The sequence below is a fragment of the Barbus barbus genome (genome assembly GCF_936440315.1).
Source record: "Barbus barbus genome assembly, chromosome: 28".
NCBI lineage: Eukaryota > Metazoa > Chordata > Actinopteri > Cypriniformes > Cyprinidae > Barbus > Barbus barbus.
The window spans coordinates 26,362,655-26,389,135 of record NC_136756.1 but is presented as its reverse complement, the minus strand read 5'-3'; the positions used below and the strand labels follow the sequence as shown (position 1 = coordinate 26,389,135).

The following is a 26,481-nucleotide window of genomic DNA, read 5'->3' as shown; positions in this document are numbered from 1 at the left end:
AATCTGCCCTTGGACTAAAATAGGAGTCGTGTCAAGCTGCTTTGGCTTCCAGTATCTGACAGTGCGGTGAGGTGTAGGACAGCTCATCTCCACCTCGTGCCAACACTGTCTACCATATCAAACCCTTGAACGGCGTCCTGACGGGCACACGAGCTGGAGCCACAGCGAGACATCCCAACATGCACCTGTCTTCAGTTAAAGCCTGTAGTCTTAACACAGACAGGGTTACATTCATTCTGGTTTTTATCCTTTATTTTCTTTAAAAAAGGAAATAATCATTTCTAACCCAAGAATATTAAATGTACACCTTATTCATTGCATTCTACATTTTTAACATCCAGGAAAAGGGGTTTATACACCGAATAGAGGATTGTGGGTAAATGATATACAGAGAAGGATCTGCGTTTAAAAGTTACACTTAAAACAAGCTCCTCTGAAGGACTTCACTTAAAATCTGTTAAAATGTATTCCTGATTTGCATCAGGACGTAAAGCCATAACATCCTCACAAAATTCCTTACGGTACACAAATGACATCACCGAACCGCATCACATGCACCTGAAACATTCACATCAAGACGTCACTCTTGAACAGAGAAAAATGTTACCCTTTCGTCAGAAAATTTCAAAAATATCAATTGTCAAACTGCCATAGTTTTGATCTCAGAGAAAGATTTTCACCATTTGTCGATGGCTTGAAGTTTGTCTGTGTTTTGTAAAAACCTGCAGATCTGCATCAACATAAAAGCATTATTGTTGACAGCAGAAACTAAATGAGTGTCATTTATTTATATTAGAAACAAAAGTGGCATGTATATGAAAATGAACTTGACATGTTTTGTGTAATAAAGTGTACAAATTTAACTCATGTGCCTGTGTGAGTGGTCAAATAAACTTTGAAGATGTGGCTTGTTTGGTGCGGGATCATTTAAAAAAACATGAAAAAACAGTAGTGGGTCCTAACTTGTGACAAAAAAAATGAAAGTGATAATTAAAAATAGTGCTCATGTGTCCATTGTGCAGTTGAGAGAGAACCATTTGTGTGAAACAACTGAAAATTGTGCTCATTTTTGGGAATCAGAGGTCAACTCTTCTTGGATTTGGTGCAGAAACCACAGACAGTTCAGGGTCCTGACAGTTTTTAGGTGGCCAAACGTGTGCCTGAGCGAGAGGGTTTCTGCTAATGACCAGCTGCAGATGCTCTCCGGCCTCTGTGATCAACGGCACAGCTAGACAACAGTCAAAATCACGCGTCCGTGCATGATTGACCTGTTAAAAATAATCAGAAACAAAAACAGCAGGTTTGAGCTCAGTTTAGGAGCTGTTTTTTCAGAGTATACTTAATATATGCTTCCATTCAAAAGCCTTAGGTCTGTAAGTTGTTTTTTTAAGTCTCTTATTCTTCCCAAAGCTGCATTTATTTGATCAAAAATACTGTAATATTGTGAAATATTATTGTAATTTAAAATAACTGTTTTCTACTTGAATATATTTTCAAATGTAATTTATTCTTGTGATGCAAAGCTGAATTTTCAGCATCATTAAAGTCTTCCGTCACATGATCCTTCAGAAATCATTCTAATATGCTGATTTGCTGCTCAAGAAACATTTATTTTTATTATCAGTGTTGAAAACAGTTGTGGTGCTTAATATTTTTGTAGAAACTGATTTTTTAGGATTCTTTGAATAGAATGTTTCAAATAACAATTTACAGTATTTGAAATGGAAATCTTTTGTAACACTATAAATGTCTTCACTGTCACTTTTGATACAATCGTACTGACCCCCATAAGAAAAATGTCAGGTTAAAGGAACACAGGTGACACATGTGTGAGTAAATAGTGACATTTTCCATTTTTAGGTGAACTCTTCCTTTAAGAAAAGGTCACAAGGTCAGCTGGTACAATACATCACCTGTAGAATACGGTCATATGGGCGTAACCCAGCTTGGTCCGCAGGTCCATCCGGACGGATCATGTTCACATAAACACCCTTTTCCAGCAGACCATCGGACACGCTGAACCCAAAATCCCTGCTGTCAACATCCTTCTGTATACAGATCTGAGCCAGAGGGAGAAAATGAAGATCCGTCGGTCATTTAGTAGTGATGTCAACATGATTTTAACTGCTGGGAAAGTGAACGTTACTTTATGAAGCTCTAATGGCATGGTGTCCTTCATGTCCTCCTCCAGTATAGCTGTGTTCTCTGAGGTTCTCTCTGGGCTCAGTGCGAGAGCTTTGGTCCAGCTTTCATTCTGCTTCTTGCTATCTTCTCCCAAACTCAGCGTGCTGCCTGACATCATGGTAGCCTAGAAAGGAAATAAAGCACTCCAATACAAACTGCACCACATATGATTTGGAAAGATACATCCCTTTTTCGAATGCAGTGTAAAACCCTTTTTGAAATTTCTGGGAGTTTTTGTGAAATTGACGTGTTTTCATTGAGCAATTTCAGTTCACTCAATTTGAAGGATAATGGAAATGCGGCTGGAGTCACACGATCCTTCAGAAATCACTCTAATGAGATGATTACTTATGATAAAGACTGGTTAAAAATCATCTTGGTAAAGATGTTGGTCGAAAATGACAGGTTTTGTTTAAAAAAATAAATCCTTATATCTTCATAAATATTTTGGTTGAGAATTACCATGGTGAAGATTTTGGCTAAGAAAATGTTATCGTGGGAGAGATTTTGGTAAAAAATATCCTTATATCTTGGCAGAGATATTGGTCAAAAAAAATAATGTCATGGTACAGATTTAGGTTGAGTTTTATTCTGTATTTTATATATATACAGTGCACCCAATAAGTATTGGAACAGTAAAGAATTACGTCTATAATGATTTTTTTTTTCCACGTTGTCCATGTCTACGTAATAGAAATTAGAAAGCCAAAACACATTGACTTAATCAAAGTACCTATAAAGTGTTGATAAAGAGTTGATTTACCTCAAGTTCCCGCAGGATTTCTGATTGGCCGCAGGTCTCCAGGTCCTGAAGTGCTTGTGACCAATAGTTCTCCTGAGCGTCTGTATTGTTGTGGTTGTGACAGCGTGCGGGACTGACAGATCTGTGTCAATGCAAAGCAACCTGGGTAATGTAAGGCCAGGTGTACTATTGGAAACGGAGCTCTCTCTCTCTTTATATAACTGTACTGTACGGCATGATTGAAACAGTCACTGTACAAGATCCTTCTCAGCTATTAGAAAACCAGCGGTTAAAGAAAGAGAAACACACAGATGTGTCTGAAGAGGCCATGAACTAGTTCCAGCGATAAAAGAATAAAATGATAAAAAATGAGCGATAAAAAAGAAGCAGACAAAGGCGGATGACAGCAAGCGGCCCACGGATGATTAGTAAGGCAGACGAGAGACAGAAAACCTGAGAAAAAAATAGAAAAGAGAAGAGTAGGAACATACAGAGACAGTGGAAGCACTGTGAGCATCTTTAACAAGCAGCAAATCAGCATATTAGAATGATTTCTGAAGGATCATGTGACACTGACGACTGGGGTAATGATGCTGAAAATTCAGCTTTGATCACAGGAATAGATTACATTTTAAAATATATTAAAATACACTTGATCATAACATTAGAAAACCCCAAAATTTTGAATGGTAGTGTATATAATTAGTTAGGACAAAAAATAACCAAAGATTATGTCAATATGACAACATGCCCAGGGCAGTTTACAACAAATCAATAATTATATTTTGCATAGAATAAAATTAGTTTTTAATACAAATATATATATTTTTTAAATCAGGCTAAATTGTATAGTACAATAAATAATACCATAATGTATGAATGTCTTCAAATAATATTTCTTGGAAATATGACCTGGGCATGTTTTTCACAGATTTCATGAGATTCACCTGCATGCTTCCTTTCTAAGCGCACATACATGGGAAATAATAACTGACCAACCAAGAGAAAGAATAGCCACATGATTGTGTGTTAGTAAGCAAAACTATAAAACAATCTGAAGTGTCCTTCTCAAAGAAATCAGCTGTTATGCTTCTTTAACCTTCTAGTATCTCTGAGATAAAAAAAAGAAAAAGATGAAGTACTGTACCAACAGAATCAACAAGCTGTGTCCCTAAGCTAACTCTCACCCAGAGTATGTCCAGTCCTCCTCGCCCAGACTCCCATCATACATTGCAGGACGGTGGGCGTGTCTTCTGGAGATCAGCGGGCTCCTGTGATTGGTCTGTCTCCAGTCATTGGGATGATGAGTGAAATCAGACGCCCTATGAATATAGACACCTGAAAATAAAGGTTTAGGATTGATTATGCTCAAACATGAGTTAGATTTGAGAGCTGTAATAAAGGGGAAGATTTTCTAAAAAATAACGACTAAGGAATATAGTGTTTGGTATTTATTGATCTTTTTTTGTCCTTTTGGAGCTTGACAGCATCTAGTCACTGTATAGAAATGTTGCTTGTTATATTACATAGGTATGAATAAACTACACTTAAATGTTGACAATCTCCAATATTGCCAGGGTCACATTTTACCTTCAGAATTAGGCTATTTTAAAAATGCCATCACAGGAAAAGTTACACAGCTGTGGGATGCAAGTTTTTGGATACTTTTATAATGTACCGTGGCAGGCAAACGGTTTATTCGTCAGCGAAGAAAGATAAAAACGGATCCTTTAATTAAAGCAGGGGTTACCAAGTTCAGTCCTGGAGGGCTGGTGTCCTGCAGAGTTTAGCTCCAACCCTAATCAAACACACCTGAAGCAGCTAATCAAGGTCTTACTAGGCATACTAGAAACTTCCAGGCAGGGGTGTTGAGGCAAGTTGGAGCTAAACTCTGCAGGACACCAGCCCTACAGGATCAAGTTTGATGATCCCTGAATTAAAGTATATTGATTCTTGGAATAAATACCTGGCAACCTCAGGGGATTACTTGAGTTTCACCACATCAGGAATTTTAACTGAGTTTGCAATTGCAAATTAATTGCACGTTGATGCTTATGTATAGACAAAACTAGAATGAATGTGGACAGAAGAGCAAAGGAAAAAACAAAAAAAACTGTATGCAGGCTATTAATAATGGTTTTGACTGAGATTAAAAATATCAGAGGATTTTAATGTCCTTTATGAAGATCAAGGATTTTTAAAGAAATTGAGGAAGTAAAAGAACAATATGCATTTTAAGACAAAACTAGCTAATAGATAATTTTATGGATAGCTATTCATATTCCTATCTCACTTTAAACAACTGATCACGCAAAGTGCTTCAAAAAATATTTATCTATCTATCTATCTATCTATCTGGTGTTTTATTCTATATGAGGTATAAAATACAGAATAAATAAACGCATACAACATACAGTGTAGCTTCAAAAAATATAAAAAAAGAAAGAGTAAAATAATTAAAAATATCTATCTCCCTATCTAGTATTTTATTATACATACATACACACACACACACACACACAGCCCTCCAAAAGTATTGGAACAGTAAAGACATAATTGCTCTGTTGGCTGTGGAGTCAAGACATTTGCAAATAAGATTAAAAGATGAATATGAGACAAAACTACAGAATGTCACATTTTATTATTGGGTGATTCAACACATAGATGTTTTACCAGCTAAGAAGTTCAGCACTTTTAGAGTTCATCCCACTATCTGATGTGAGCATAAGTATTGGAGCAGTTGCCTCACAGGTCTTTCTAAGTGATCAGCTGTGTCCTGTTGCATTAATTCTTCAGATATTAAAAGCAGGGAATGTGTCGTATCAGTTATATCCATTACTTCTGCGTTCTGAAACTTGCATTCAATGATGACACACACAAACCAGGATGAAGATGAGGGAGCTGACTTTGAGAGAAAAGCAAGCAATTTAGATGCTAAAAGAAAAGAGGAAGTCAATTAGAGCTCTAGTAAAAATAAAAGGCATGGAGAAATCAAGAGTTTGGAAACCACCAGCGACACCAGCAACTACCTGATCGGCTGAGAAAACAACAGTAGTTGATGACAGACAAATCATAAAAGCTGTGAAAATGAACCCTAAAAGACATGTCTGTAAAATCACCAACAACTTCCAGAAAGCTGGGGTGATGCTCTGACAATCTACTGTCCTCAGGAGACTTTGACACAGAATTACAGATGCTACACAGCAAGATGCAAACCTCTGACCAGCACCAAAAATAGAAAGGCAAGATTAGAGTTTGCAAAAAAGCACAAAGGTGAGCCAGAAGAGTTTTGGAACTGTGTTTATGGACCGATGAGACAAAGATGAACCTTTATCTAAGTGATGGGAAAGCAAAAATGTGGAGAAAAAAGGGAACTGCAATGATCCCAAGCATACAGCCTCATCTGTAAAGCATGGTGGAGGTGGTGTCATGGCATGGGCATGCATGGCTGTCTCTGGAACAGGCCCTCTCAACTTTACTGATGACTTAATGTATGATGACAGTAGCAGAAGGAATTTGGAAGGGTACAAAACCATCTTGCCTACCAATATTCAAGAAAATGCCCCCAGATTCATTGGGAAGTGCTTCATATTGCATCAGGACAATGACCCAAAACACCCTGCCAGTTCAGTCAAGGAAGTAATAAGGGCAAAGAAATGGAAAGTCTTAGATTGCCCAAGTCAATCTCCAGATTTAAATCTGATTGAACATGAATTTCACCAGCTGAAGAGGAGAGGAAAGGCAGAAACTCCCTAAAACAAGCAACAATTGGAACTGGCTGCATTAAAGGCTGGGAAAGTATTTCAGGGATGAAACCAAGAGTCTGGTGATGTCTATGGGTCACAGACTCACTGCTGTGATTGTGTGCAAGGGATCTGCAACTAAATAATAGCTTTTAATCTTTTATATCTGCCTTATGTTCAACTGTCCCAATACTTATGCTCACATCAATGAGTGGGATGAACTCTAAAAGTGCTGAACTTCTTATTTGGTAAAACATGTATGTGTTGAAACGGCTAATAATAAAATGTGACATTCTGTAGTTTTGTCTCATATTCATCTTTTAATCATGTTTGTAAATGTCTTGACCACAGCCAACAGAGCAATTTTATCTTTACTGTTCCAATACTTATTGGGTGCACTGTATATTTATAAAATACAGAATAAATAATTAAACAAGTATATACCACATACAGTGCAGGTAAAACCATCCAAATAAAAAAGATAGAATAAATTAAATGAAAATATTTTATTTCATGGGAATCCTGGAGTTGTAAACTGTGACTGGATGCAGGGGATGAGCTAGTTTTTATTTTTTGGGGGGCAGGTTTGGTTGGACCTGGCAACCTTTAATTTTCCAAGGCTCCTTCACTGACCTCAATAAAAGAAAACTCTTTGGACAAATCCCAATCCAGGCACAGTCATCTTATCTGAACCCTCTCGCCCACTTAATGTCCAAATGAGTTCATTAACCCTCGCTGACCTTATGTTTCTGCCCTTGTTCACATTCAATTATGTTTGTCATCATCTTCCGCACCTTGACTTCCATAGCCAGCATCTAGGGCCGAACTATCCCACGAGTCCATGGCTGAATCCAGACTGGGCGGTGTGGTCAGGCGATGAAGTTCAGAGTATTTCCCTCTCCTGAGAGAATCTGAGCGATCGTCTTCCATGTCGCTCACGCATGAAGCCGTCCTGGACGGGCTGCCCCTGTCCGACTCCAAAAGTGCTGGAAAAGACAGATGTGGGTCAGGAGGACAAGCACTGATGCATTATTCATGAAGATGCTTTTCCTAGTGGATTGTATGTCGGAAATGTTTGCATGCACTCCTCCAGAACACACACACACAGGTCTTAATTCTGACACTTACGTTCGGATCGCTTCTTGATCTTGAGTGTAACCGTGTCTCCGGCGGTCTGCAGAAGGTGGATGGCCTCGCTCAGAGGTTTTCCCTTGAGACTCATGTTATTGATGGCCAAAACACGGTCACCAATATGAAGAGCACCAGTCCTTTACACATAAAATCTCATGTGAAAGTCAGGTAACATTAACTGCACTGCAGTTCCCACACTGCCCACCAGATATCACATGTGAGTCTGCTGCTCAAGATCTCAGATGATGTGTGTTATTATGAAACATGCGGGTTTGAGTGTGTATTGTTCATGTACTGCTGCATGAAACACTAGATGAGGTGTTGAGTGTTTGTGTGCACCTGTGCGCGAGGCCGTTGCGAGTCAGGCTGGAGATCAGGATGGGATTGAAGGGCTCTTCAGTGCCTGAAATGGTGATTCCAAGAGGACCTCCATGTCTCTTGAGCTCAACTGTGAAGATGACCGAACCGGACGACTCTAATTCATCTGCAATAAACAATATACAAACATACATAGCTTTAAATGAGGCAAAATAAACAATGAAAAGGACTTTTTAACTTTTTTAAAATGTTTATTAACAGTGTTATTTTATATTATTTTAATATTTAGAAATAAAGTTTATATTTTCAGTTTTCATTTTTTCATTTTTTTTTATTTAGCTTTATTTTATTTAAGTTTTAGTAGTAATAGTACTTTAACTTAAAATTTGAAATGTTGCCTTGGCAATGAACTGAAAATGAGTTTAAGTTGAAGTTTTTCATATTTATTTATATTTATTTTTTGTTTCAGATTCATTTGAATTTACAAAAAATATATATTTTTAGATAAGAACAACACTATTGTATTAATGCATACTCTTTTTATATAAATGTTTTTCAAATAATAGAAATTATTTGAAATTACAGGTAAATTATATGTAACTACAAATGTACATGCATTTTAACATACATTATCATTCATATATATTTTCAAGGAAAGCATAGATTGAATTTATTAAAACAATGAGAACCCCACACACACAAAAAATAATTAAATTATAAATGCATGTGCATTTTTATAAAATAGTTTTCAATTCAGTTGAAACAATTTTGTGATGTATATTGATTATCTATCTATCTATCTATCTATCTATCTATCTATCTATCTATCTATCCAGCGAAAGTATAGATATTTGAAGTTATTAAAACAATAAGGTGAATGTCACAATATAATTTAATATAACCTCTTACAGCAGCCATCTACATTACATTTAATTAAAATAAAATTTTTAAATGTAACTAATTTTCCAGAACTTGATTACTCACTTAGGTCTTTGAATACTTGACTACAAAATTACTCAAATACAAAATGATCCCCTGTACAAATGAGAAGCTTCTTAAAGACTACACACACAAAAACACACTCACCCAGGTTGTCTTCATCTTTCTGAATCCGCAGTTTGACCATCCCCTCGGCCTGCTGGAGGACCATCATGGCTTCTTCCATCCCACAGTTATCCAGCCGAACATTATCAATGGCCAGCAGACGATCCCCTGGCTCCAGGGTTCCTATTCTATTATAAAAGGCCATTTCACATCAATATCTATCAGTTTTTCTTGTCAAAGAAGGTTTATCAAATGAATTGGTTCAATGTGTTGTACTGATGGTTTACCTGTGTGCAATACTACCTCTCTGTATCTCAGAGATGATCAAAGGTTTTCCTAACCTCTTGCTCGCTGCAAATCAGAATTTATTGAGTAAATTAATTTTAAATTTTGCATTATTGCAACCCAATTTAATGCACCTCAAACTTGATATTATATAGAGTTCATTAAATACAGGGTGCATTCAATTAAATAAAATGTAGATCATATTTATAGCTACATTTGATCTGTAAACTATTCTAGGTCAACGCCCCCTTTGGTCATCACTCACCACTGATCGTAATGCCCAGCTCCACTCCACGTCTCTTGGGCAATTTAACCTGAAATGTGCCACTGCTGGGAATGACTGATTCTGTGAGATACACACAAATATACATTAAAAACTTGTGATTGTGTGTTCTGATCACATTTAAAATCAACTTGATCACTGATCTTTGATTGAAATGACATTTTGTACCTGCTACATCAAACTCCACCTCCAGTGTGACCTTATTGGCCAGTGCTGCATCTCGGAGCAGCTGATTGGCCTCTTCCAGTGTTCCGTCCTCACTGGGAATTCCATTAATAGAAAGAATTCTGTCTCCAACTTGTAACACCCCACACCTGGAACGCAAATATACACGGCACACATTCAAATAAACACATTCACACGCACATACAGTAACTATACAAGACAACAGAAGACAAAGAATATATGTTTACTGTTTGTTACTTACACTACTGTTTAAAAGGTTAGTTTTCATGAAAGCTTATTTTCGCCACTTGACAAAATAAAAAGTAATGGTGACTTTATCTCACAATTCTGACTTTAATGTCATAATTCCTCTCGTCAGAGTCTGTCATAATGTTGCAGAATTGAAAAATAAAGGTAATTTGCAACTTTTTCTCACAATTCAGACTTTTTCTCGCAATTCTAACCTTTTTTTAAAGATATAAACTCAGAATTGCAATTTGTGTTTCCGCCACAGAATAGAAAGTTAAGGTAATTGTGAGAAAGAGTCAGAATTGAGAGTTTAAAAAGTTGCAAATTACCTTTATTTTTTCAATTCTGTAAAACAATGATAAGACACTATTCAATTATTAAAATATTTAATAATAATGATCTATAAAGATGATAACAGAATGACAGAGTACTTGATAGATAGAACGACAGACAATCATCATCATCATAATAAATAAATAATAAAATGTATTCTGGAGGGGAAAAAAAATATTTTTATGCTCAACATGTCTGCATTTATTTGATCAAAACACAGTAAAAATAGTAAAATTTTGACATATTACAATTTAAAGCAACGTTTATATTTTAATACACTTTAAAAGGTAATTTATTCCTGTGATACAAAGCTGAATTTTCAGCAGCCACTACTATTTCTACTATTATCAATGTTAAAAACCATTGTGCTGCTTCATATTTTTTTCATATATATGTATTTTTTAGGATTCTTTGATGAACAGAAGTTCAAAAGAACAGTATTTATTTAAAATGTAAATACCGTTGCTTGATATTGCATTAAACAGATTCAAAAGATATCTGGTTGTTGGTTTGTATTTTGATAAATGCTTCAGGTTTGCCGAGACGTCAACAGAATAATAGCAACTGCGCAGTAACGTCTACAATCCTGAAGCAAGCTGTCACAGGTGATCTTTGTACTGGGTCAGATCAGCATCTCAGCTTTCTCTCATGTGTGTGTGTGTACGTACATGTTCATACATCTCTCCACAGGCTCTAAATGTACAAGACAATGGCTTCAGCATGCATCACGTCTACAGTTTGACAGCTCTGAGCAGCGGCGTCCTCTCACCTTTCAGCAGGTGTGTCAGGCTCTATAAAGCGAACACAGGCAGGCGCTGACAGCGGCTCAGTAGCAAACACTCCCCCCTGTAACTGCAGGCCGAATCCAGTAAGAGGATCTCCTCTCAGAACCACCTCACTGGTCTCTATATGCACCACCTGACCTCCGGCGCCCACCGTACTCGACGCCAGAGACACTGAGAGGGATCAAATAAATAAATAGAAATTGACACATAGTATAATTCTGCAACAACATTATGATAAGACACTATTCAATCATTAAAATATTAAATAAATAAATGATGATAATCATCAAATGATGATAGATAAATAGATTAATAAGCAATTATTCAAAGTAATATAGTTTTTTAGCATTAACTTGGGGTGTTAATATATAAAGTATATTTGTTATTTTGCTGATTTTATTATATTGGATATCATTGAGCATTTTGAATTATATTACAAATTATTATTTTTATTTTTAAATTATGCACCATTTAATAAATTAATTTAAAAAAATTAACGATTCTTCTCCCCCAAGTAGTATACTTCAATAGCAGTGTTAATACAGTAAATATATGGTCTATTTTAGTGTCATAAAGCCATGACGAGAGACAAATCTACATGTGTATAAATGCGCTCACAGGAGCTCTTGTGGTCTCTTCTTCTTTGTCTCCTTTTGGTGACGGTGCAGCGAGGGCTGGACGGGTAGGAGGGCAGCGTGCTGCTGGGATAGCTGTTGGCGTACGTCGACTGGGTGCCACAGTTGTAACTGTGAAAGCCTGATGTGTTTGCAGAGATGCCAGACGTCACAGCTGGAGGAGAGAGAAGATTTGAAATCGACAATGCTGACAATATTTGGCCGAGATACAACTATTTGAAAATCTGGAATCTGAGGGTACTAAAAAAAATCTAAATATTGAGAAAATCTCCTTTAAAGTTGTCCAAATGAAGTTCTTAGCAATGCATATCACTAATCAAAAATTAAGTTTTAATATATTTAATGTACGAAATTTACAAAATATCTTCATGGAACATGATCTTTACTTAATATCCTAATGATTTTTGGCATAATAGAAAAATTTATCATTTTGACCCATACAGTGTATTTTTGGCTATTGCTACAAATATACCCCACCGACTTAAGACAGTTTTTGTGCTCTAGGGCCACATATGTAATTGATGTGTGACTATACTGGAATGAATACTAGCATGCTGTTAGTATGATATATGAGTGACAGCCAGTTTATTTAGCAATATGTATTTTTAATCCTTTTGTAAATTTCTGTAAAACTGCTTTGAAACAACATGGATTGTAAAAAGTGGAATACAAATAAATATGTTGCTTGAATAAATAAAATTAAAATAAAAGTAAAGAAAGTAAATAAAAATGAATAAAAGTAAATAAAAATCTAAATAAAGTAAATAAAATACATAAAATAAATTAAAAATTATAAACAATAATAAAAAAAAATGCAAATGAAAATAAAAATAATTTAAAAATAAATAAAAAAGTGAATACATAAAATGAAAATAAATAAAAAATATTAAAATTAATAAAGAAAGAAAAATGAATGAATGAATCTTCCAGGTTATCTGCCACACATTGCATTATGGGAGTGCGCATTTTGTAATACAGTAGGTTATCCAGGTATTCCATTCATACAGAAAACTTACAAACTATTGTATATTTAATGCAAAAAAAGTGGGAGTAGTATATTAGTGTGCCTTTATGAATGTATAAAAAAAATGACTGTCTTCTCCCGGTATCTCAGACAATTCATTACATTTAAAAATAGTTTACATTTAACACTGAATGTACAGTACATTATGAAGACACTCACATCGGTGTGAGGGTGTAGGGGTGGTGTGACTCCAGGCCGAGGGGGTTTTTTGGAAAGGTGGAGGAGCGCAGGTGTAGTTCTCACTAGAGTCCCACTGACGCTGACTACTCCTCTGGACACGTACTGCAGGGGAAAACACACAAAATGGGCGGTAAATGGGTTATTTCTGCTGAAAACAAACTTATGTTACTGCACTCAGGCTGATATACGCCTGCAGAAAGATCTGACTGGACTGATCCACACTGCTTCATTGATCATTGAGATTCATCAGAGACACTGCTCAAAGGCAGGCGTTCCACACATCGCATTTATTCCCTTTGCTTTCTCTTACTTTTCCGGGCCAGCTCTAGTAAGGCTGACAGCAATGGAGGAACCATCTTAAAACTCTCTCTTCACTCACGATTAGAAACAAATGCTCTGCAAGACAGATAGAGAACATTGTTTTGGATTCTGACAGAAACGGCTCCTGCTGACACTAAGCAGCTGTGTCACTAACGATGCATAATTAGGCATGCATAGTGTCACGCTCGTTAGGAAGTGCCATGCCCATCAGACCAGCTGTTTAGACAGAGAGAAATCTGCACTTCAAAGAGAGCCTCTGCCTTGCTTTTCTTTGTATTACTCTGCTGTCTCATATGCAGTTATTTCAATGATTTTTCTACTCAATGCTAAATATACGAAGCTGACAAAAAAGATGGCAAACAGAAAAAATAGTCATGTTTTTAAGAGGCACTGGAAAAACTTTTTAACCATTGTTTGGCTGAACAATGCACATTTTGGCAAATATAGTGGATCATACAGGTATTCGTTGTATGTGAAGAAGTATGGCAAAAATAAACATTTCTGTTGAATGTTACCTTTTTTTTTTTGTCACATGATCTCACTATGTTGACTTTTTAATTCAGCAAGTGATGTCCAGATTATAAAATAAAATACAATAAATGTCTTAACTCTTGGAAGTCTGATGAATCATAAAATAGTTGTTAAATCACAGTTAATATTAATTACATAGTAGGTCGTACAGGATTCAGAAAATTAGAAAATGCATAAAAACATACCCAAAATATCATGGAATGTGTGTTTTCACTGACAGATGCGTCAACAGTGTCGTTAAAATTAATTAAAACTATAAATGTGTTCATTTAAATAAATATTAAATACGTAAGAACTTAAAAAATTTAGCTTAGAAATATTGTATTTATAACTGAAATGAAAATGACTAAATTTACTAAAAATAAAGTAACACTAAATAGAAATATTTAAAATAACTAGTAATAACTCAAATGACAAAAGCACATAAAATGACTGAAATTAAAAGGAGAACTGAAAATATAAACATAAGATCATTCAAAATATTATTAAATACTAAACTAGTATGCAAATAATACTAAAACAACAGGCCAGAGTAACAGCATATTACCATAATACACATAATATTTCTGCAGTATGCCGCATGCATACTTAATTTTCTGTATGCTTGGAATATGTAGATGGACTTTCACTAAAATGAAAAATGCATCCCATGTTGCAATGCAAACATGAATTTAACCTTTGTGAATAAACCAGAAGAAATCTGTTTCCTGACTCCTCAGATATTTTTTATTTAAAATATTAAAAATCCTAAATATTGCACATTCATTTCTAGGATGATACCCGAGCACCACCTGCTGATTTAAACATGCAAAGCAGTGAAGGGTCATGTCACACTGAAGACTAAAATATAATGGCTGCTGAAAATTCATCTTTGCATCACAGGAATGAATCACATTTTAAAATATATTCAAATAGGAAATGGTTACTTTAAATTATAATAATTTCTACTGCTTCTACTGTATTTTTAGTCAAATAAAGGCAGCCTCGGGAGCATAACAGACTTCTTTCTGTACATTCCTCAGTTCTGCAGTGTATAATCTGTGTGCATGAAAAATGACTCCACGTATGAGATTATTCTCTGACAGATGAGCTGCCCGGTGAGCTCAAGCTTGAGCTAAAGAGGATGCAGGTGTTCAAATCACTTTATAACTGCTGTGCGCCTGTTCATATCGCATTTCTAGAAAATCCAATGATACAGTCAGAACGCGGTTTTCTAGTAATATAGTAAAGCCAGAGTGATGGCTCTGAGCTCATGGTGTGTGTGTGTGTGTGTGTGTGTGTGTGTGTGTGTGTGGACTCGTGTCTGTAGGGTAGAGGAAGTCTTGCCTGCAGTGCTCTGCATATTAAGAATGACTCATGATACTTGTAAGAAAGTGGCCCAAAGCTGGACGCCGACAACCACTACAAACCGACACTGGCATGAATAAAGGTCAAATAGAGACAGAAAGAGAGAAGAGAAGGAGAGAGGAAGATGGGACAAGGAAAGAATCCAGTAAGGATGGAAGTGTAACGCAGCAGCTGTGAATTCATATAGCAAATATGCACCATAAACACAAATAGCATATGAATTAAAAATAGAGCTTTGATGTTTTTTTGTACTAATGCTGGTGGACGGGATATCAGCCTGGATAAACGCATTAACGCAGTATACAATGAATACAGCCTGCTGCTATTACAGTATAAAAATAGTATACAAAACTAAACATTTCTAACTGTATGCTACTTTTTTAAATATAAATATAAATGCATAAATAGCATGAAATAGTATGACAAAAAAACTGTAGTATGCTACATTTTTAATTCAGAAAGTGGTGTCCAGATAAATATATAAATAAAATGTGGGGAAAAAATCTAACTGTAGTGTTTTTTAATTGAGCAACTGGAGCCCAGATTGATTGATTAATTGACTAAATAAATAAATACATTTGAAATGGTCCAGAAAAACAACCCTGAAACTTTAACAATATGCTACTTTTGACATATTCAGAAAGTGTTGTCCCCGTTTTAATAAATAAAAAAGTAAATAGTAGCCTGGCATGGCAAAAAAACACTGTTGTATGGTACTTTTTTAATTCAGTAAGTGGTCTCCACATATAACAACTAACTAACTAACTAAACAAAACTCTAAAAAGTTATTTTGCATTTTTATTATTTTACAAAGTTAATATTAATTATATAATTAATAGTTCAACTTCCATTTTCACCCTGGAGGTTGTCAAGCCATGCATATTGCATTATCCAATACAGTATTCCATGCAGTAAGCTCTTGTTTATTGGCAAAATGTTGCATCTAGAATCTAATCATCTGGATATTTAAACAGAAAATGTGCGCATTATTAATTTTCATAGCATGTCTAGTTTGCACAGAAACAGTATGTTAAGAGTAGGGTAGTACACTACTGCAAACATAGTCAAAGAAAATTGCTTGTGAATAAAATCTACAAGACATGTCAAGATTATTTTGTGAATAAGATTATCATGATTATGTAGATTATCATGTGACATGTCACCTTGGGTCTTTGAGTTTGTTTATGAGCTGTATGTGTCTGCAGACCTGTGTCGTGTGAGCACTGTTGAGAGGGCAGGATCTCTAGTTTGGTGAGCTCTGAGGAGCTGGACAGGAGCTGCTGAGCCTCCATCAGAGAGCAGTGCTCTGTGCTCATGCCATCTATAGCCAGGAGAATATCTCCCACATGCAAAGCACCACATCTGAGGAAAAGAGGGAAAGACAGCAAGAGAGTGACAGAGAATGGTGGTAACAAGGTGAGAAAGTCAAGAAAACAGTCACAACAGATGGGATGGTGTAAGGTACAAAAAGAGACGGCGAGAGAAGAGGATTGCCAAATATGTTTATTTAAAAAGAATTATGTGAGAATACTTACTGTTTCATGCTAATTAAATGAAATAATCTATCTTTTATTGCGTGTGGATTTAACACTAACTGTGTGGAGCATAATCTGCAAACACAAGGTGATGTAAACAACAAAAAAATGAAGTTTTGTCATGTCTAGAGAGCAGGGGAATGATGTACGGAAGACGATTAGGGCCAAGCAATAATTAAACAAATAAAACCATCTCCAGAAGTCATTAAATTGAGAAAAAACTTGTTAATTTCAAGAAACAAAGTTGAGATAAAATGTTGAGATTAAACTCATTACATTTCAAGAATAAAGTTATGTTTTGAGAAAAAAACCTAACGACTTTTTAATGACTTTTTTCCTAGTAATTTAATGAGTTTATTCTCAACATTTAATTTAGACTTTTTTTCTCAGAATTTAACAAATTCTTTTATCGAAATTTCGAAAATGATTTTTTTCACGTAATTTAATGAGATTATTCTCAACATTTTATCTCCACTTTTTTTTCTCGAAATATAATGACTTTATTCTCGAAATGTATTCAATTTAATCTCAAAATTTAATCTAGATTTTTTTTTTATTTATTTAACAAGTTTTTTCTCTAAATTTAACGACTTTAATCGCGAGATGGTTTTATTGTTCTATTATTGCTTGGCCCTAATCCTCTTCCGTAATGATGGGAGGTTTGATGCATATATAATTTGCTTTTTGTTGTTTATTTAAGTACAATTAACATTAATGAACATTATAAAATCGGTATAACTAAAAAGCATGAAATACAAATTTGTGCAATATCCAGTAAATATAAAAATGAATATCATGTAAGCTAATTTATTTAGACAATATTTATTTAAAATGATAACAATTCTCAAAAAATATTTGGCAATAAGATGTGCATTATCGATGTATGTAGTTGTCAGTATATTTTGAAACCAACAAGCTGCTGATAATCTTTCAAATATCAACAAACTGTCCAAATATAAGCAAAAATCTACTTGGTTGATAAATCGAACAATCACTCTTGTAAAATTACTGTGTTGGATCAGGTAAATAATTATTTAGAATTAAAATAATGCCTATGCTTTTGTAATTGATTAATGTATTTGTGCATGTGATTGTTTTGTCTGTTTGGCTCTAAATTTGTATGACTGAGTGCTCACCTGTCTGCAACACTAGCAGGCTTGATTTTCAGGATTGTAATGACCTGTTTGTTCCTGTAGAGAGAGGTAGTGAGACTGAGTCCCAGTACTGAACCTGCGGAGCGGGCGATGTCCACCTGCAGCGGCCCGGATGATTTCTGGACTGAGTCTGACATAAGACCAATCAGGAACCGGAGAGAAACAGAAAGATGAAGGGATTTTTCATTTTTCATTTAGTACAAAAAAAACAACAACAAAAAACAAGACTTTAGGAGGAAAGGAAATCCAGAACTTCCAGTTTCAATAGCACAAATTTCCATTCGAAAGTTTGGGGTCTGTAAAGCTTTCTTGATATTTTTGAAAATAAACTTTTATGCTCACCAAAGGCAGACTTAATGCACTAAAACAGTAATACTGTCAAACATAACTACAATTAAAAATATCTGTTTTCAATTCAAATATATTTAAAAATGTTATTTATTTAAATTTTGAGCATCATTAGTCCAGTCTTCAGTGTCACATGATCCTTTAGAAATATTTCAAATTCTGCTCACGAAACATTTCTTATCTTATAATCAGTGTTGAAAACAGTGTGCTGCTTAATATTTTTTGTAATGTAATTTCTGGATTGTTTGATGAATAGAACAGCAATTATCTGAAATAGAGTTTTTGCAACATTATAAAAGTCTTTAATACTGTCACTTTTGATCAATTTAATGCATCCTTTTTGAATAAATTTATTAATTTCTTTCAAAACAAACAAACAAAAAAATCCTTATGAACAGTAGAGTAGAAAAACATTTGATAGGGTCTCCTATAATCCAAGCTTTATAATCAGAGCTTTAAATGTAATGTGCACAGCAGCATCATTTGCTCTTTGAAAAAAGATTGAATTCATATTAAGATCCAGCCCAGTTTGGGACATCTGTTGAGATGTCTTCTAAAAAAAAAACATCTACAGGAGACACATTGAGAAGCAGGAAGCTTTAATCTCATTGCCGTGCAGGAGACGAGAGAGAGATCTCATTGGTGCTTTGTCTTTCCTATGGGAATCTAGAGGGAAGTGGAATATGTTTCTACTCTAATTAAGGCCACATGAGAGTATCTGTGCATACAAGCAAACTCGAGCGTGTGTGTCTGCGTGCACGTGTGCATCTGTGTGCCTGCTCACCCATGACCACGATGTCGTACTCGATGAGGAAGAAAGCCTCCTGGCTGCTCTGCATGATCAGGGTCAGAGCGTCAGCATGTTTCTGTCTGTTCACAGCAACACCGTTCACGCTCAACACACGGTCGCCCGCTCGCAGGGTACCCTCTCTGACAGACGGAGAAACACGGAGAGACGCACGGAAACATAAAAAGACAGCAGTTGAGATGAGAGGTGAATGCAGATGTGAATGCTAAAATAAAACAGCCACAACAGGATTTCATGATTTTTTTTATGATCAAAATGACTTATTTTCTGGAGGTAATTTCCAGCATTTCTTGGAAATGGATTTATTTTTATAATTAGAATATCACATGTGTATGATGACACTAAAAAGCTTATCAAATTCTGACAATCTTTAAACAAGATTTAAAGCAAATTACAAATAACAGAACAAAGATGAATGAACGAAAGAGTGCTGTAAATTTTCTGTGTAGGTTGAATATTCTGGTACAGAACACTCACCCTCCGGCCATCCAAGATGAAGATGTTGTTTGTTTCTTCATGGGAACAGATTTGGAGAAATTTAGCATTACATCACTTGTTCATCAATGGATGCTCTGCAGTGAATGGGTGCCGTCAGAATGAGAGTCCAAACAGCTGATAAAAACGTCACAATAATCCACACCACTCCAGTCCATCAGTTAACATCTTGTGAAGTGAAATTCGGTGCATTTGTAACAAAAACATCATCATACAACAAACTAATCATAACCAACAAATCCATCAAGACATTTAAACCATCTTGCACACTATGTCCTACACTAAGGTTAACTGTCCATAATCCATTATAATTCTTCCTCCAAATTAATCTCCTGTGTCTCACATCTAATTCCAACAACATATTTGTTTAGAACTGCTTTGGACTGTAAATAGTGCTTGATCTGTGCATATTTCCCTCCTCATTCAGACAAGATGACCCTTTCACTGGAGAAAGCATTGGATAGAAGACTCGTATTTTAGTTGATGGCAGCGGTTTGAAGTTAAAATGTCTTAATCGTGGACTTGATTATTACAGAGCCATGTTTTTTTTCACTTCACAGGACATTAATTGAAGGACTTAAGTGGTGTGGATTACTGTGATGTTTTTATCAGCTGTTTAGACTCTCATTCTGACGGCACCCATTCACTGCAGAGGATCCATTGGTGAGCAAATGATGCAATGCTACATTTCTCTAAATCTGTTCCCAAGAAGAAACAAACTCATCTACATCTTGGATGGCCTGAGGAAGCTAATCATCTAATTTTCCTTTTGGGTGAACTATTCCTTAAATAACTCTCTTTAACATCAAGCATGTCACACTTTTTATTTTCTCATTCATGGACATTTCTTTATCAGACTAACATGTCGATAACTTTTAGACCCACACAAATATTTTAAATAGTGAATTACGCAGTAACACAAAAATGTGACATTTTGCTGAATTGTGAAAAACTGGAGGTACTGATGTAAGTGTTGTTTTGCAAGAACAATACACATTGTGGAAGTGTAGTTACTATGCTAATCTATTTCACATTAAAGCAAGAAGTTGAAACAGGAAGCTTTCATATGCATGTGTTTCGCCTGCTCTGTGTGTGTGTGTGTGTGTGTGTGTGCGCGCTTCAGGCTGCATTCTACCCTTCTCACTCATTTTAATGTCATCAGCCTATGCTTCAGTTAACGTGTGTGCCTCCAGAACCAGCTTGCAGGGTTCAGCGATCACACACACAACATACAGAATGCTCTCATAATCTACACAAAATACATAACATCCCATAGATACAAAAAAAAAACACTATTACGGCAATATAAACTCAAATAACCTTCCGAATGCATGCAGACGGCACTAATGTGACACACACACATACAGGCAAAGAGCTTCTAGATGATTCAGACATTCTGCTAATTAATAAACAGAGATGTTCTAAAGGGCCTCATGTCTCACACACACCAATGATTTGAGTCATTGTGGTCTCACCTGTCTGCGGGTCCGCCGGGCCTGACGTAGGTCACTACTAGAGGTCGAGCCTTATGCCAGTCCTCATGAAAGCCCCCTGAAAGCATGTGAAACACACACCTGACATGCCAACTCGATTGCCTTTAGTCATAAAATGCAGCTGAACTCACACAAACACACACATACACATGCACACCTGCTGACCTTGAGAGTAACATCACACAAATGCTTTAAAATCATTTTTTTTATGTGAAAAGTATTTATTTTATTTTGACGTTTTTATGATTCAATTAATTATTAGCACAGCCCCCATGCAGTTCCCTCACAAGCCTGGTTTGGGAAACACTGTTGTATTGAACCATGAATATTCTTTGTGATATAATAAAAAAAAACATTGATTGATTTCTAGTTTGATTTCGAACCATTATTGATGATTTTTCCTCAGTTTTAGGGTCATAACCTCATTTCAAGTTAAAAACACATGCGATATTCATGTAAAAAAATTTGAAAGTGTCTGATGGTGGTTTGGTACCTCTCAGAACGAAGCCAAAGCTGTTCCCTTCTTTCTCCAAGCACACTTCGATAGTTTTAGAGATGACGCTGCAGGGATTGCTAGGAGCTAAACACGCAGAGAACAGCTTGTGTTCATGTCACAGGAGGATGAGATACAGATCTACAGACTTTAACAAGACCAAAAACACTGATGCCATGTATTTGTCACATATTACCTGAGAACTCTGATGAAAAGACTTACATCTTAAATTCTGTTGCAGTAGTACTGTACCGTGATCAGCATTGTCAGGCACTCATATATACACTGTGGTACCAAATTATTTTTTGGGGGGGTCAGTACGATTTTTTAAAAAATAAATGAATAATAATAATTAATAATAATATGAATTTGAATTAAACTAGAATATTAATCAATTAACAAAATTAATAATATTCAGCAAGGACACATTAAAATGATCAGAAGTGTCAGTGAAAACATTTATAATGTTACAAAATCATTTTTGAACAGCCTTCAACATAATAATAAATTCTTCTTGATCGGAAAGTCAGCATATTAGAATGATTTCTGAAGGATCATGTGATACTGGAGTAATGATGCTGAAAATTCAGCTTTGATCACAAGAATAAATTACATTTTAACATATATTCAAACAGAAGATGGTTATTTAAAACTGTAATAACATTTTGCATTATTACTGTTTTTACTGTATTTTTGATCAAATAAATGCATCTTCAGTGAGAATAAGAGACTTCTTTCAAAAAGGCCAAACGTTTATTCCGCAGGAGACTGGAGTGAATGTGAGTGTGAATGTATTTGTGTCCGTACCGAATGGCGCCAGCTCGTACTCCACCTCCAGCACCACACGCTCACCGATGTTCTTCAGCATGCTGATGATCTCATCATGTCTGAGTTTGGACAGGTTTATCCCGTTCACTGATTTTATATAGTCCCCGACATTGAGCTGGTCACTCCTGCCACACAGGTGCATATGGAAAATTAAACAATGCAGTGATACATTTTGGTAACATGCACAGTAGATTCTTAAGTTTCTGATTAATATGTTTGGACAACAAGTGTACAGAAAGATGTCTTTTATGAATGTGTGTTCTTAAGTCGCTGGGGTATATTTGTAGCAATAGCCAACATATGGGTCAAAATTAATGATTTTTCTTTTATGCCAAAAATCATTAGGATATTAAGTAAAAATCATGTTCCATAAAGATATTTTGTAAATTTCCCACCGTAAATATATCAAAACTTAATTTTTGATTAGTAATATGCATTGCTAAGAACTTCATTTGGACAACTTTAAAGGTGATTTTCTCAATATTTAGATTTTTTTGCAACCTCAGATTCCAGATTTTCAAATAGTTGTATCTCAGCCAAATATTGTCCTATCCTAACAAACCCTAACCGTACATCAATAGAAAGCTTATTTATTCGGCTTTCAGGTGATGCATAAACCTCAATTTCGAAAAATTTACACTTATGGCTGGTTTTGTTGTCACATTTTTCCTTTATATAACATGAAATTTTCAGTAACAGTAAAGCATGGCAATAGAAATGCCAAGGTCATGGGTTCAATTCCCAGGGAATGCAAGAGCTAAAAAACATTCATACCTTAAATATACATTCATACAGGTCCATATTTACCTTTTACAAGTACATGAAACAGGTCACGTTTAAAGCATGCAACCTACATTTATTCCCTTTAATTCTATTTTTAAAAAATGCAGTCTTTTGTACTTTCTATTCATTGAAGAATCCTAAATGATAAAAATGTATCATGGTTTCCACATAAGTATTAAGCACCACAACTGTTTTCAACATTGATAATAATAAGAAATGTTTTCTGAGCAGCACGGATCATGTGACACTAAAGTAATGATGCTGAAAATTCAGCTTTGCGTCACAGAAATAAATTACATTTTACAACATATTCAAATAGAAAAGAGTTATTTAAAATTGTAATAATATTTCATAATTTTACTGTATTTTTGAACAAATAAATGAATAAATCTTCAAAAACTTTTTTAAAAATCCTACCAACCACAAAACTGAACTGTAGTGTATGAAAATCTATTATTGGTAATGACCTAAATCCTATAAGAACAAGATTACGTCCATATAATATGGCTGCGCTGATATGAAGACAATCATCAACATACTGCATCTGCTGCAGAAAGGTGCGTGTTTGTGTTGTGCAGCAGGTACATGCGGTGTGGGAGTGTATATTGCAGTGGGTTCAATTCCCACTTTCCCTCTCTCCAGCATCTCCACTTCTAAGCTTCTCACAGAAAATGGAGGAACTGGTGTATGCTGGGACCAAACTCTCCCACTCTTTCGCTGCAAGCCCCCAGATATCAACTAAAAAACGGCGGGCCCCACAACCACCAAAGCCTGTGGACCCAGCTCATCCTCCTCCTCCTGTGAGAGCACTTCGACCGCTGCCACAACGCCAGGGCCCAAACCCTCCTCCATCGGCTATAGGTGAACCAAAAACAACTGATAGCTAATTTCAGTTATGTGTGTCGGGTCTACGCTATGATAGCAGCAACTTTCACAATTGTTTACAGAACAAGCGGGAACCCAGTGTGCCTGTAGCTTTCTCTATCTCTGTTTTATCACGTGATAGAAAGTCTAAGGCCTTCTCAAGCCGTACGGCTGACCCATCTAATCTGCGGCCTATAATGCTTCCAACTAAGATTGCTGAGACACAAAATAATGCCATCAAGTTAGCATTTTTAAACATTCGCTCACTAAAAAATAAATACTTTCTGATCAATGACTTAACCACAAACAACCTGGATTTTATGTTTCTAACCGAAACATGGCTAGAAGACCGCTGCAGTGCAACAGCCCCACCTAACTTTAATTTTATAAGTGTCTGCAGGACTGTTAAGAGAGGTGGAGTTGTAGCTGCTCTTTTTAAAGATGACTATCAATGCAAGCAAGTGTCATTTGGTCAGTGCTTGTCTTTTAAAAATCTAGGTATTGTGCTGAAAGGTGCTCCGCGTATTCTGTTCATCATTATTTACAGGCCTCCAAAATACTCTCCAGCCTTTGTTGAAGATATTATGCCGCGCACAGTTGGAACCAGCTTCAAGAATTGATCAGATGTGCTAAAACATTAGACTCAAAACTCATCTGTTTAGCTGTGCATTTGTTGAATGAGCACTGTGCTACATCTGAACTGACTGCACTGTACTTTCATTTTATATCATTTTCTTTGTTTTTATTGTTGTGATTATTATTCCTTGTTTTTATTGCTGTGATAATCATTTTCTATTCTTAACTGTTTTAAATCAATTTTACATAATTTTAAAAGTTTAAACTGAAGGCTAAAGTAAGTGATGTGATGGTAAAGAGAATGTGGGCAAAGAAAGACAAGTGTGATGGTTAATCAGTTTCTGGTTAGGAACTGTCTGCAAGCGGAGGGAGTGCGGGAGGGGGAGAGCGATGGGCTCACTCAGATATGAGTGAGGGACACCAGCAGAAGAAAACTGGTGTAATAATTTAGGTACACCTGTAAGTGTAAAGGTGTACGAGTGCACATCTATAGATTGAGAGATATGCACAGTCAAAAATGCATTCTCTAAGCACTAAGAGCCCTAGAGGCAATTAGAGCATTTGAAGGTATAAATACAGAGAGAATGTGAGACTCTAGAAGGGAGGTTCTAGTCGTGAATCGCTCTACCAACTCTAAATTCCCACCATTACAGACAGGTGCACGTCTGAGTTTGAGTGAATAGGTCAGATATGATGGTCAAAGTAAGTAGGGGGTGAAGTAGTGGAATAGTTAGGTGTTTTGGAAGCCCGCCCCCCCCCGCTCACTTAGTGTGGAGGAGTTTGAACAAAGCTTGAGAATATTTGTTTTTATGTTTCTTATTATTATTACAATCTTTTTTTCTCTTTTTTTTTCTTCAACTCCTTATTTTTATTACTGTGATCAATATTATTATTTTTTTATGACTATTTTACTTTCATGTAAAGCACTTTGAATTAGCATTGTGTATGAAATGTATTATATAAATAAACTTGCCTTGCCTATATATGTGTGATGTTAGCAGAGCTGACTCCTCATGTACTGTTGTAGAAGCTAATTTAAGCCGCTGCTGTCACCCAGCACTAGGATTTTGCCTGTAAGCATAGCATTAACTTAGACAACAGCACACGCTCGAAACCGACACAATGACGACACACAAAAGTAGTTAATTTCCACATGAGCACACAACCAAAGGCAAAACGAAACACCCAAACACATCATTTTGTGATTCTGCATAATTATGCAGTGGACTTAAACAGCATTAACACGCATAATAATTACAAACTAGCACATCTGCACTAGCGCCTCGGAAACTGAAAAAAACATTAGCTGTGAACTTAAATGCAAGGTCATAAGTTTAAATCACCTGACTGCAAAACAAACGTTTGCAACTCTGCCTTCAGTAACATGTACATCAATCCTGCGGCTGCCTACAGGTCAGCGCAACCATTCAACTAAAATCTTCCTAGTGTGTGTGTGTGTGTGTGTATGTGACAGAGAGAGAGCGGTCACGTTAGGCCTGTGTCAGCCTGTCACACTAGAGGCTGATGTGATGGAGCAGCCCACATCCTGAGGTCACACACACACACACACACACACACAGGAGCAGCCCAGATCCTGAGGTTAAAGAGCTGTGTGAGTAAACTTGGTGCACCGCACTCACTACACCAGTGCTATTTTAGCATCACTGAAATATTATTATAGTTTTTCATTTCAGTTTTTGTAATTTTTCCACCATTTTTATTACCATATTTTCTTGAAAATAAGTCACACGCAGTTATTTTAGTATCACTGTCATACTATAATAATTTTTGATTTCTCCATTTT

At 35.9% G+C, this 26,481-nt stretch overlaps 1 protein-coding gene across 1 annotated transcript in view; it reads right to left on the bottom strand.

Moving 5' to 3' along the window:
• Nucleotides 1-232: 232 nt before the first annotated feature.
• The window catches only part of LOC306847876 (glutamate receptor-interacting protein 2-like), a 34,401-nt gene continuing 8,152 nt past the window's right edge, over nt 233-26,481 (bottom strand). Inside the window, exons 4-24 of the mRNA XM_079382097.1 lie at nt 22,434-22,579; nt 21,627-21,713; nt 21,116-21,191; nt 19,122-19,267; nt 17,972-18,119; nt 16,508-16,662; nt 13,081-13,203; nt 11,881-12,051; nt 11,247-11,433; nt 9,899-10,044; nt 9,713-9,793; nt 9,450-9,513; nt 9,205-9,350; nt 8,140-8,284; nt 7,798-7,937; nt 7,464-7,655; nt 4,114-4,264; nt 2,948-3,068; nt 2,147-2,308; nt 1,914-2,060; nt 233-1,268 (exon numbers count right to left, since the gene is read on the bottom strand). Coding sequence (XP_079238223.1) covers nt 1,077-1,268; nt 1,914-2,060; nt 2,147-2,308; nt 2,948-3,068; nt 4,114-4,264; nt 7,464-7,655; nt 7,798-7,937; nt 8,140-8,284; nt 9,205-9,350; nt 9,450-9,513; nt 9,713-9,793; nt 9,899-10,044; nt 11,247-11,433; nt 11,881-12,051; nt 13,081-13,203; nt 16,508-16,662; nt 17,972-18,119; nt 19,122-19,267; nt 21,116-21,191; nt 21,627-21,713; nt 22,434-22,579 — 2,926 coding nt within the window. The 3' untranslated portion in view covers nt 233-1,076. The remainder of the gene's footprint in view (nt 1,269-1,913; nt 2,061-2,146; nt 2,309-2,947; nt 3,069-4,113; nt 4,265-7,463; nt 7,656-7,797; nt 7,938-8,139; nt 8,285-9,204; nt 9,351-9,449; nt 9,514-9,712; nt 9,794-9,898; nt 10,045-11,246; nt 11,434-11,880; nt 12,052-13,080; nt 13,204-16,507; nt 16,663-17,971; nt 18,120-19,121; nt 19,268-21,115; nt 21,192-21,626; nt 21,714-22,433; nt 22,580-26,481) is intronic.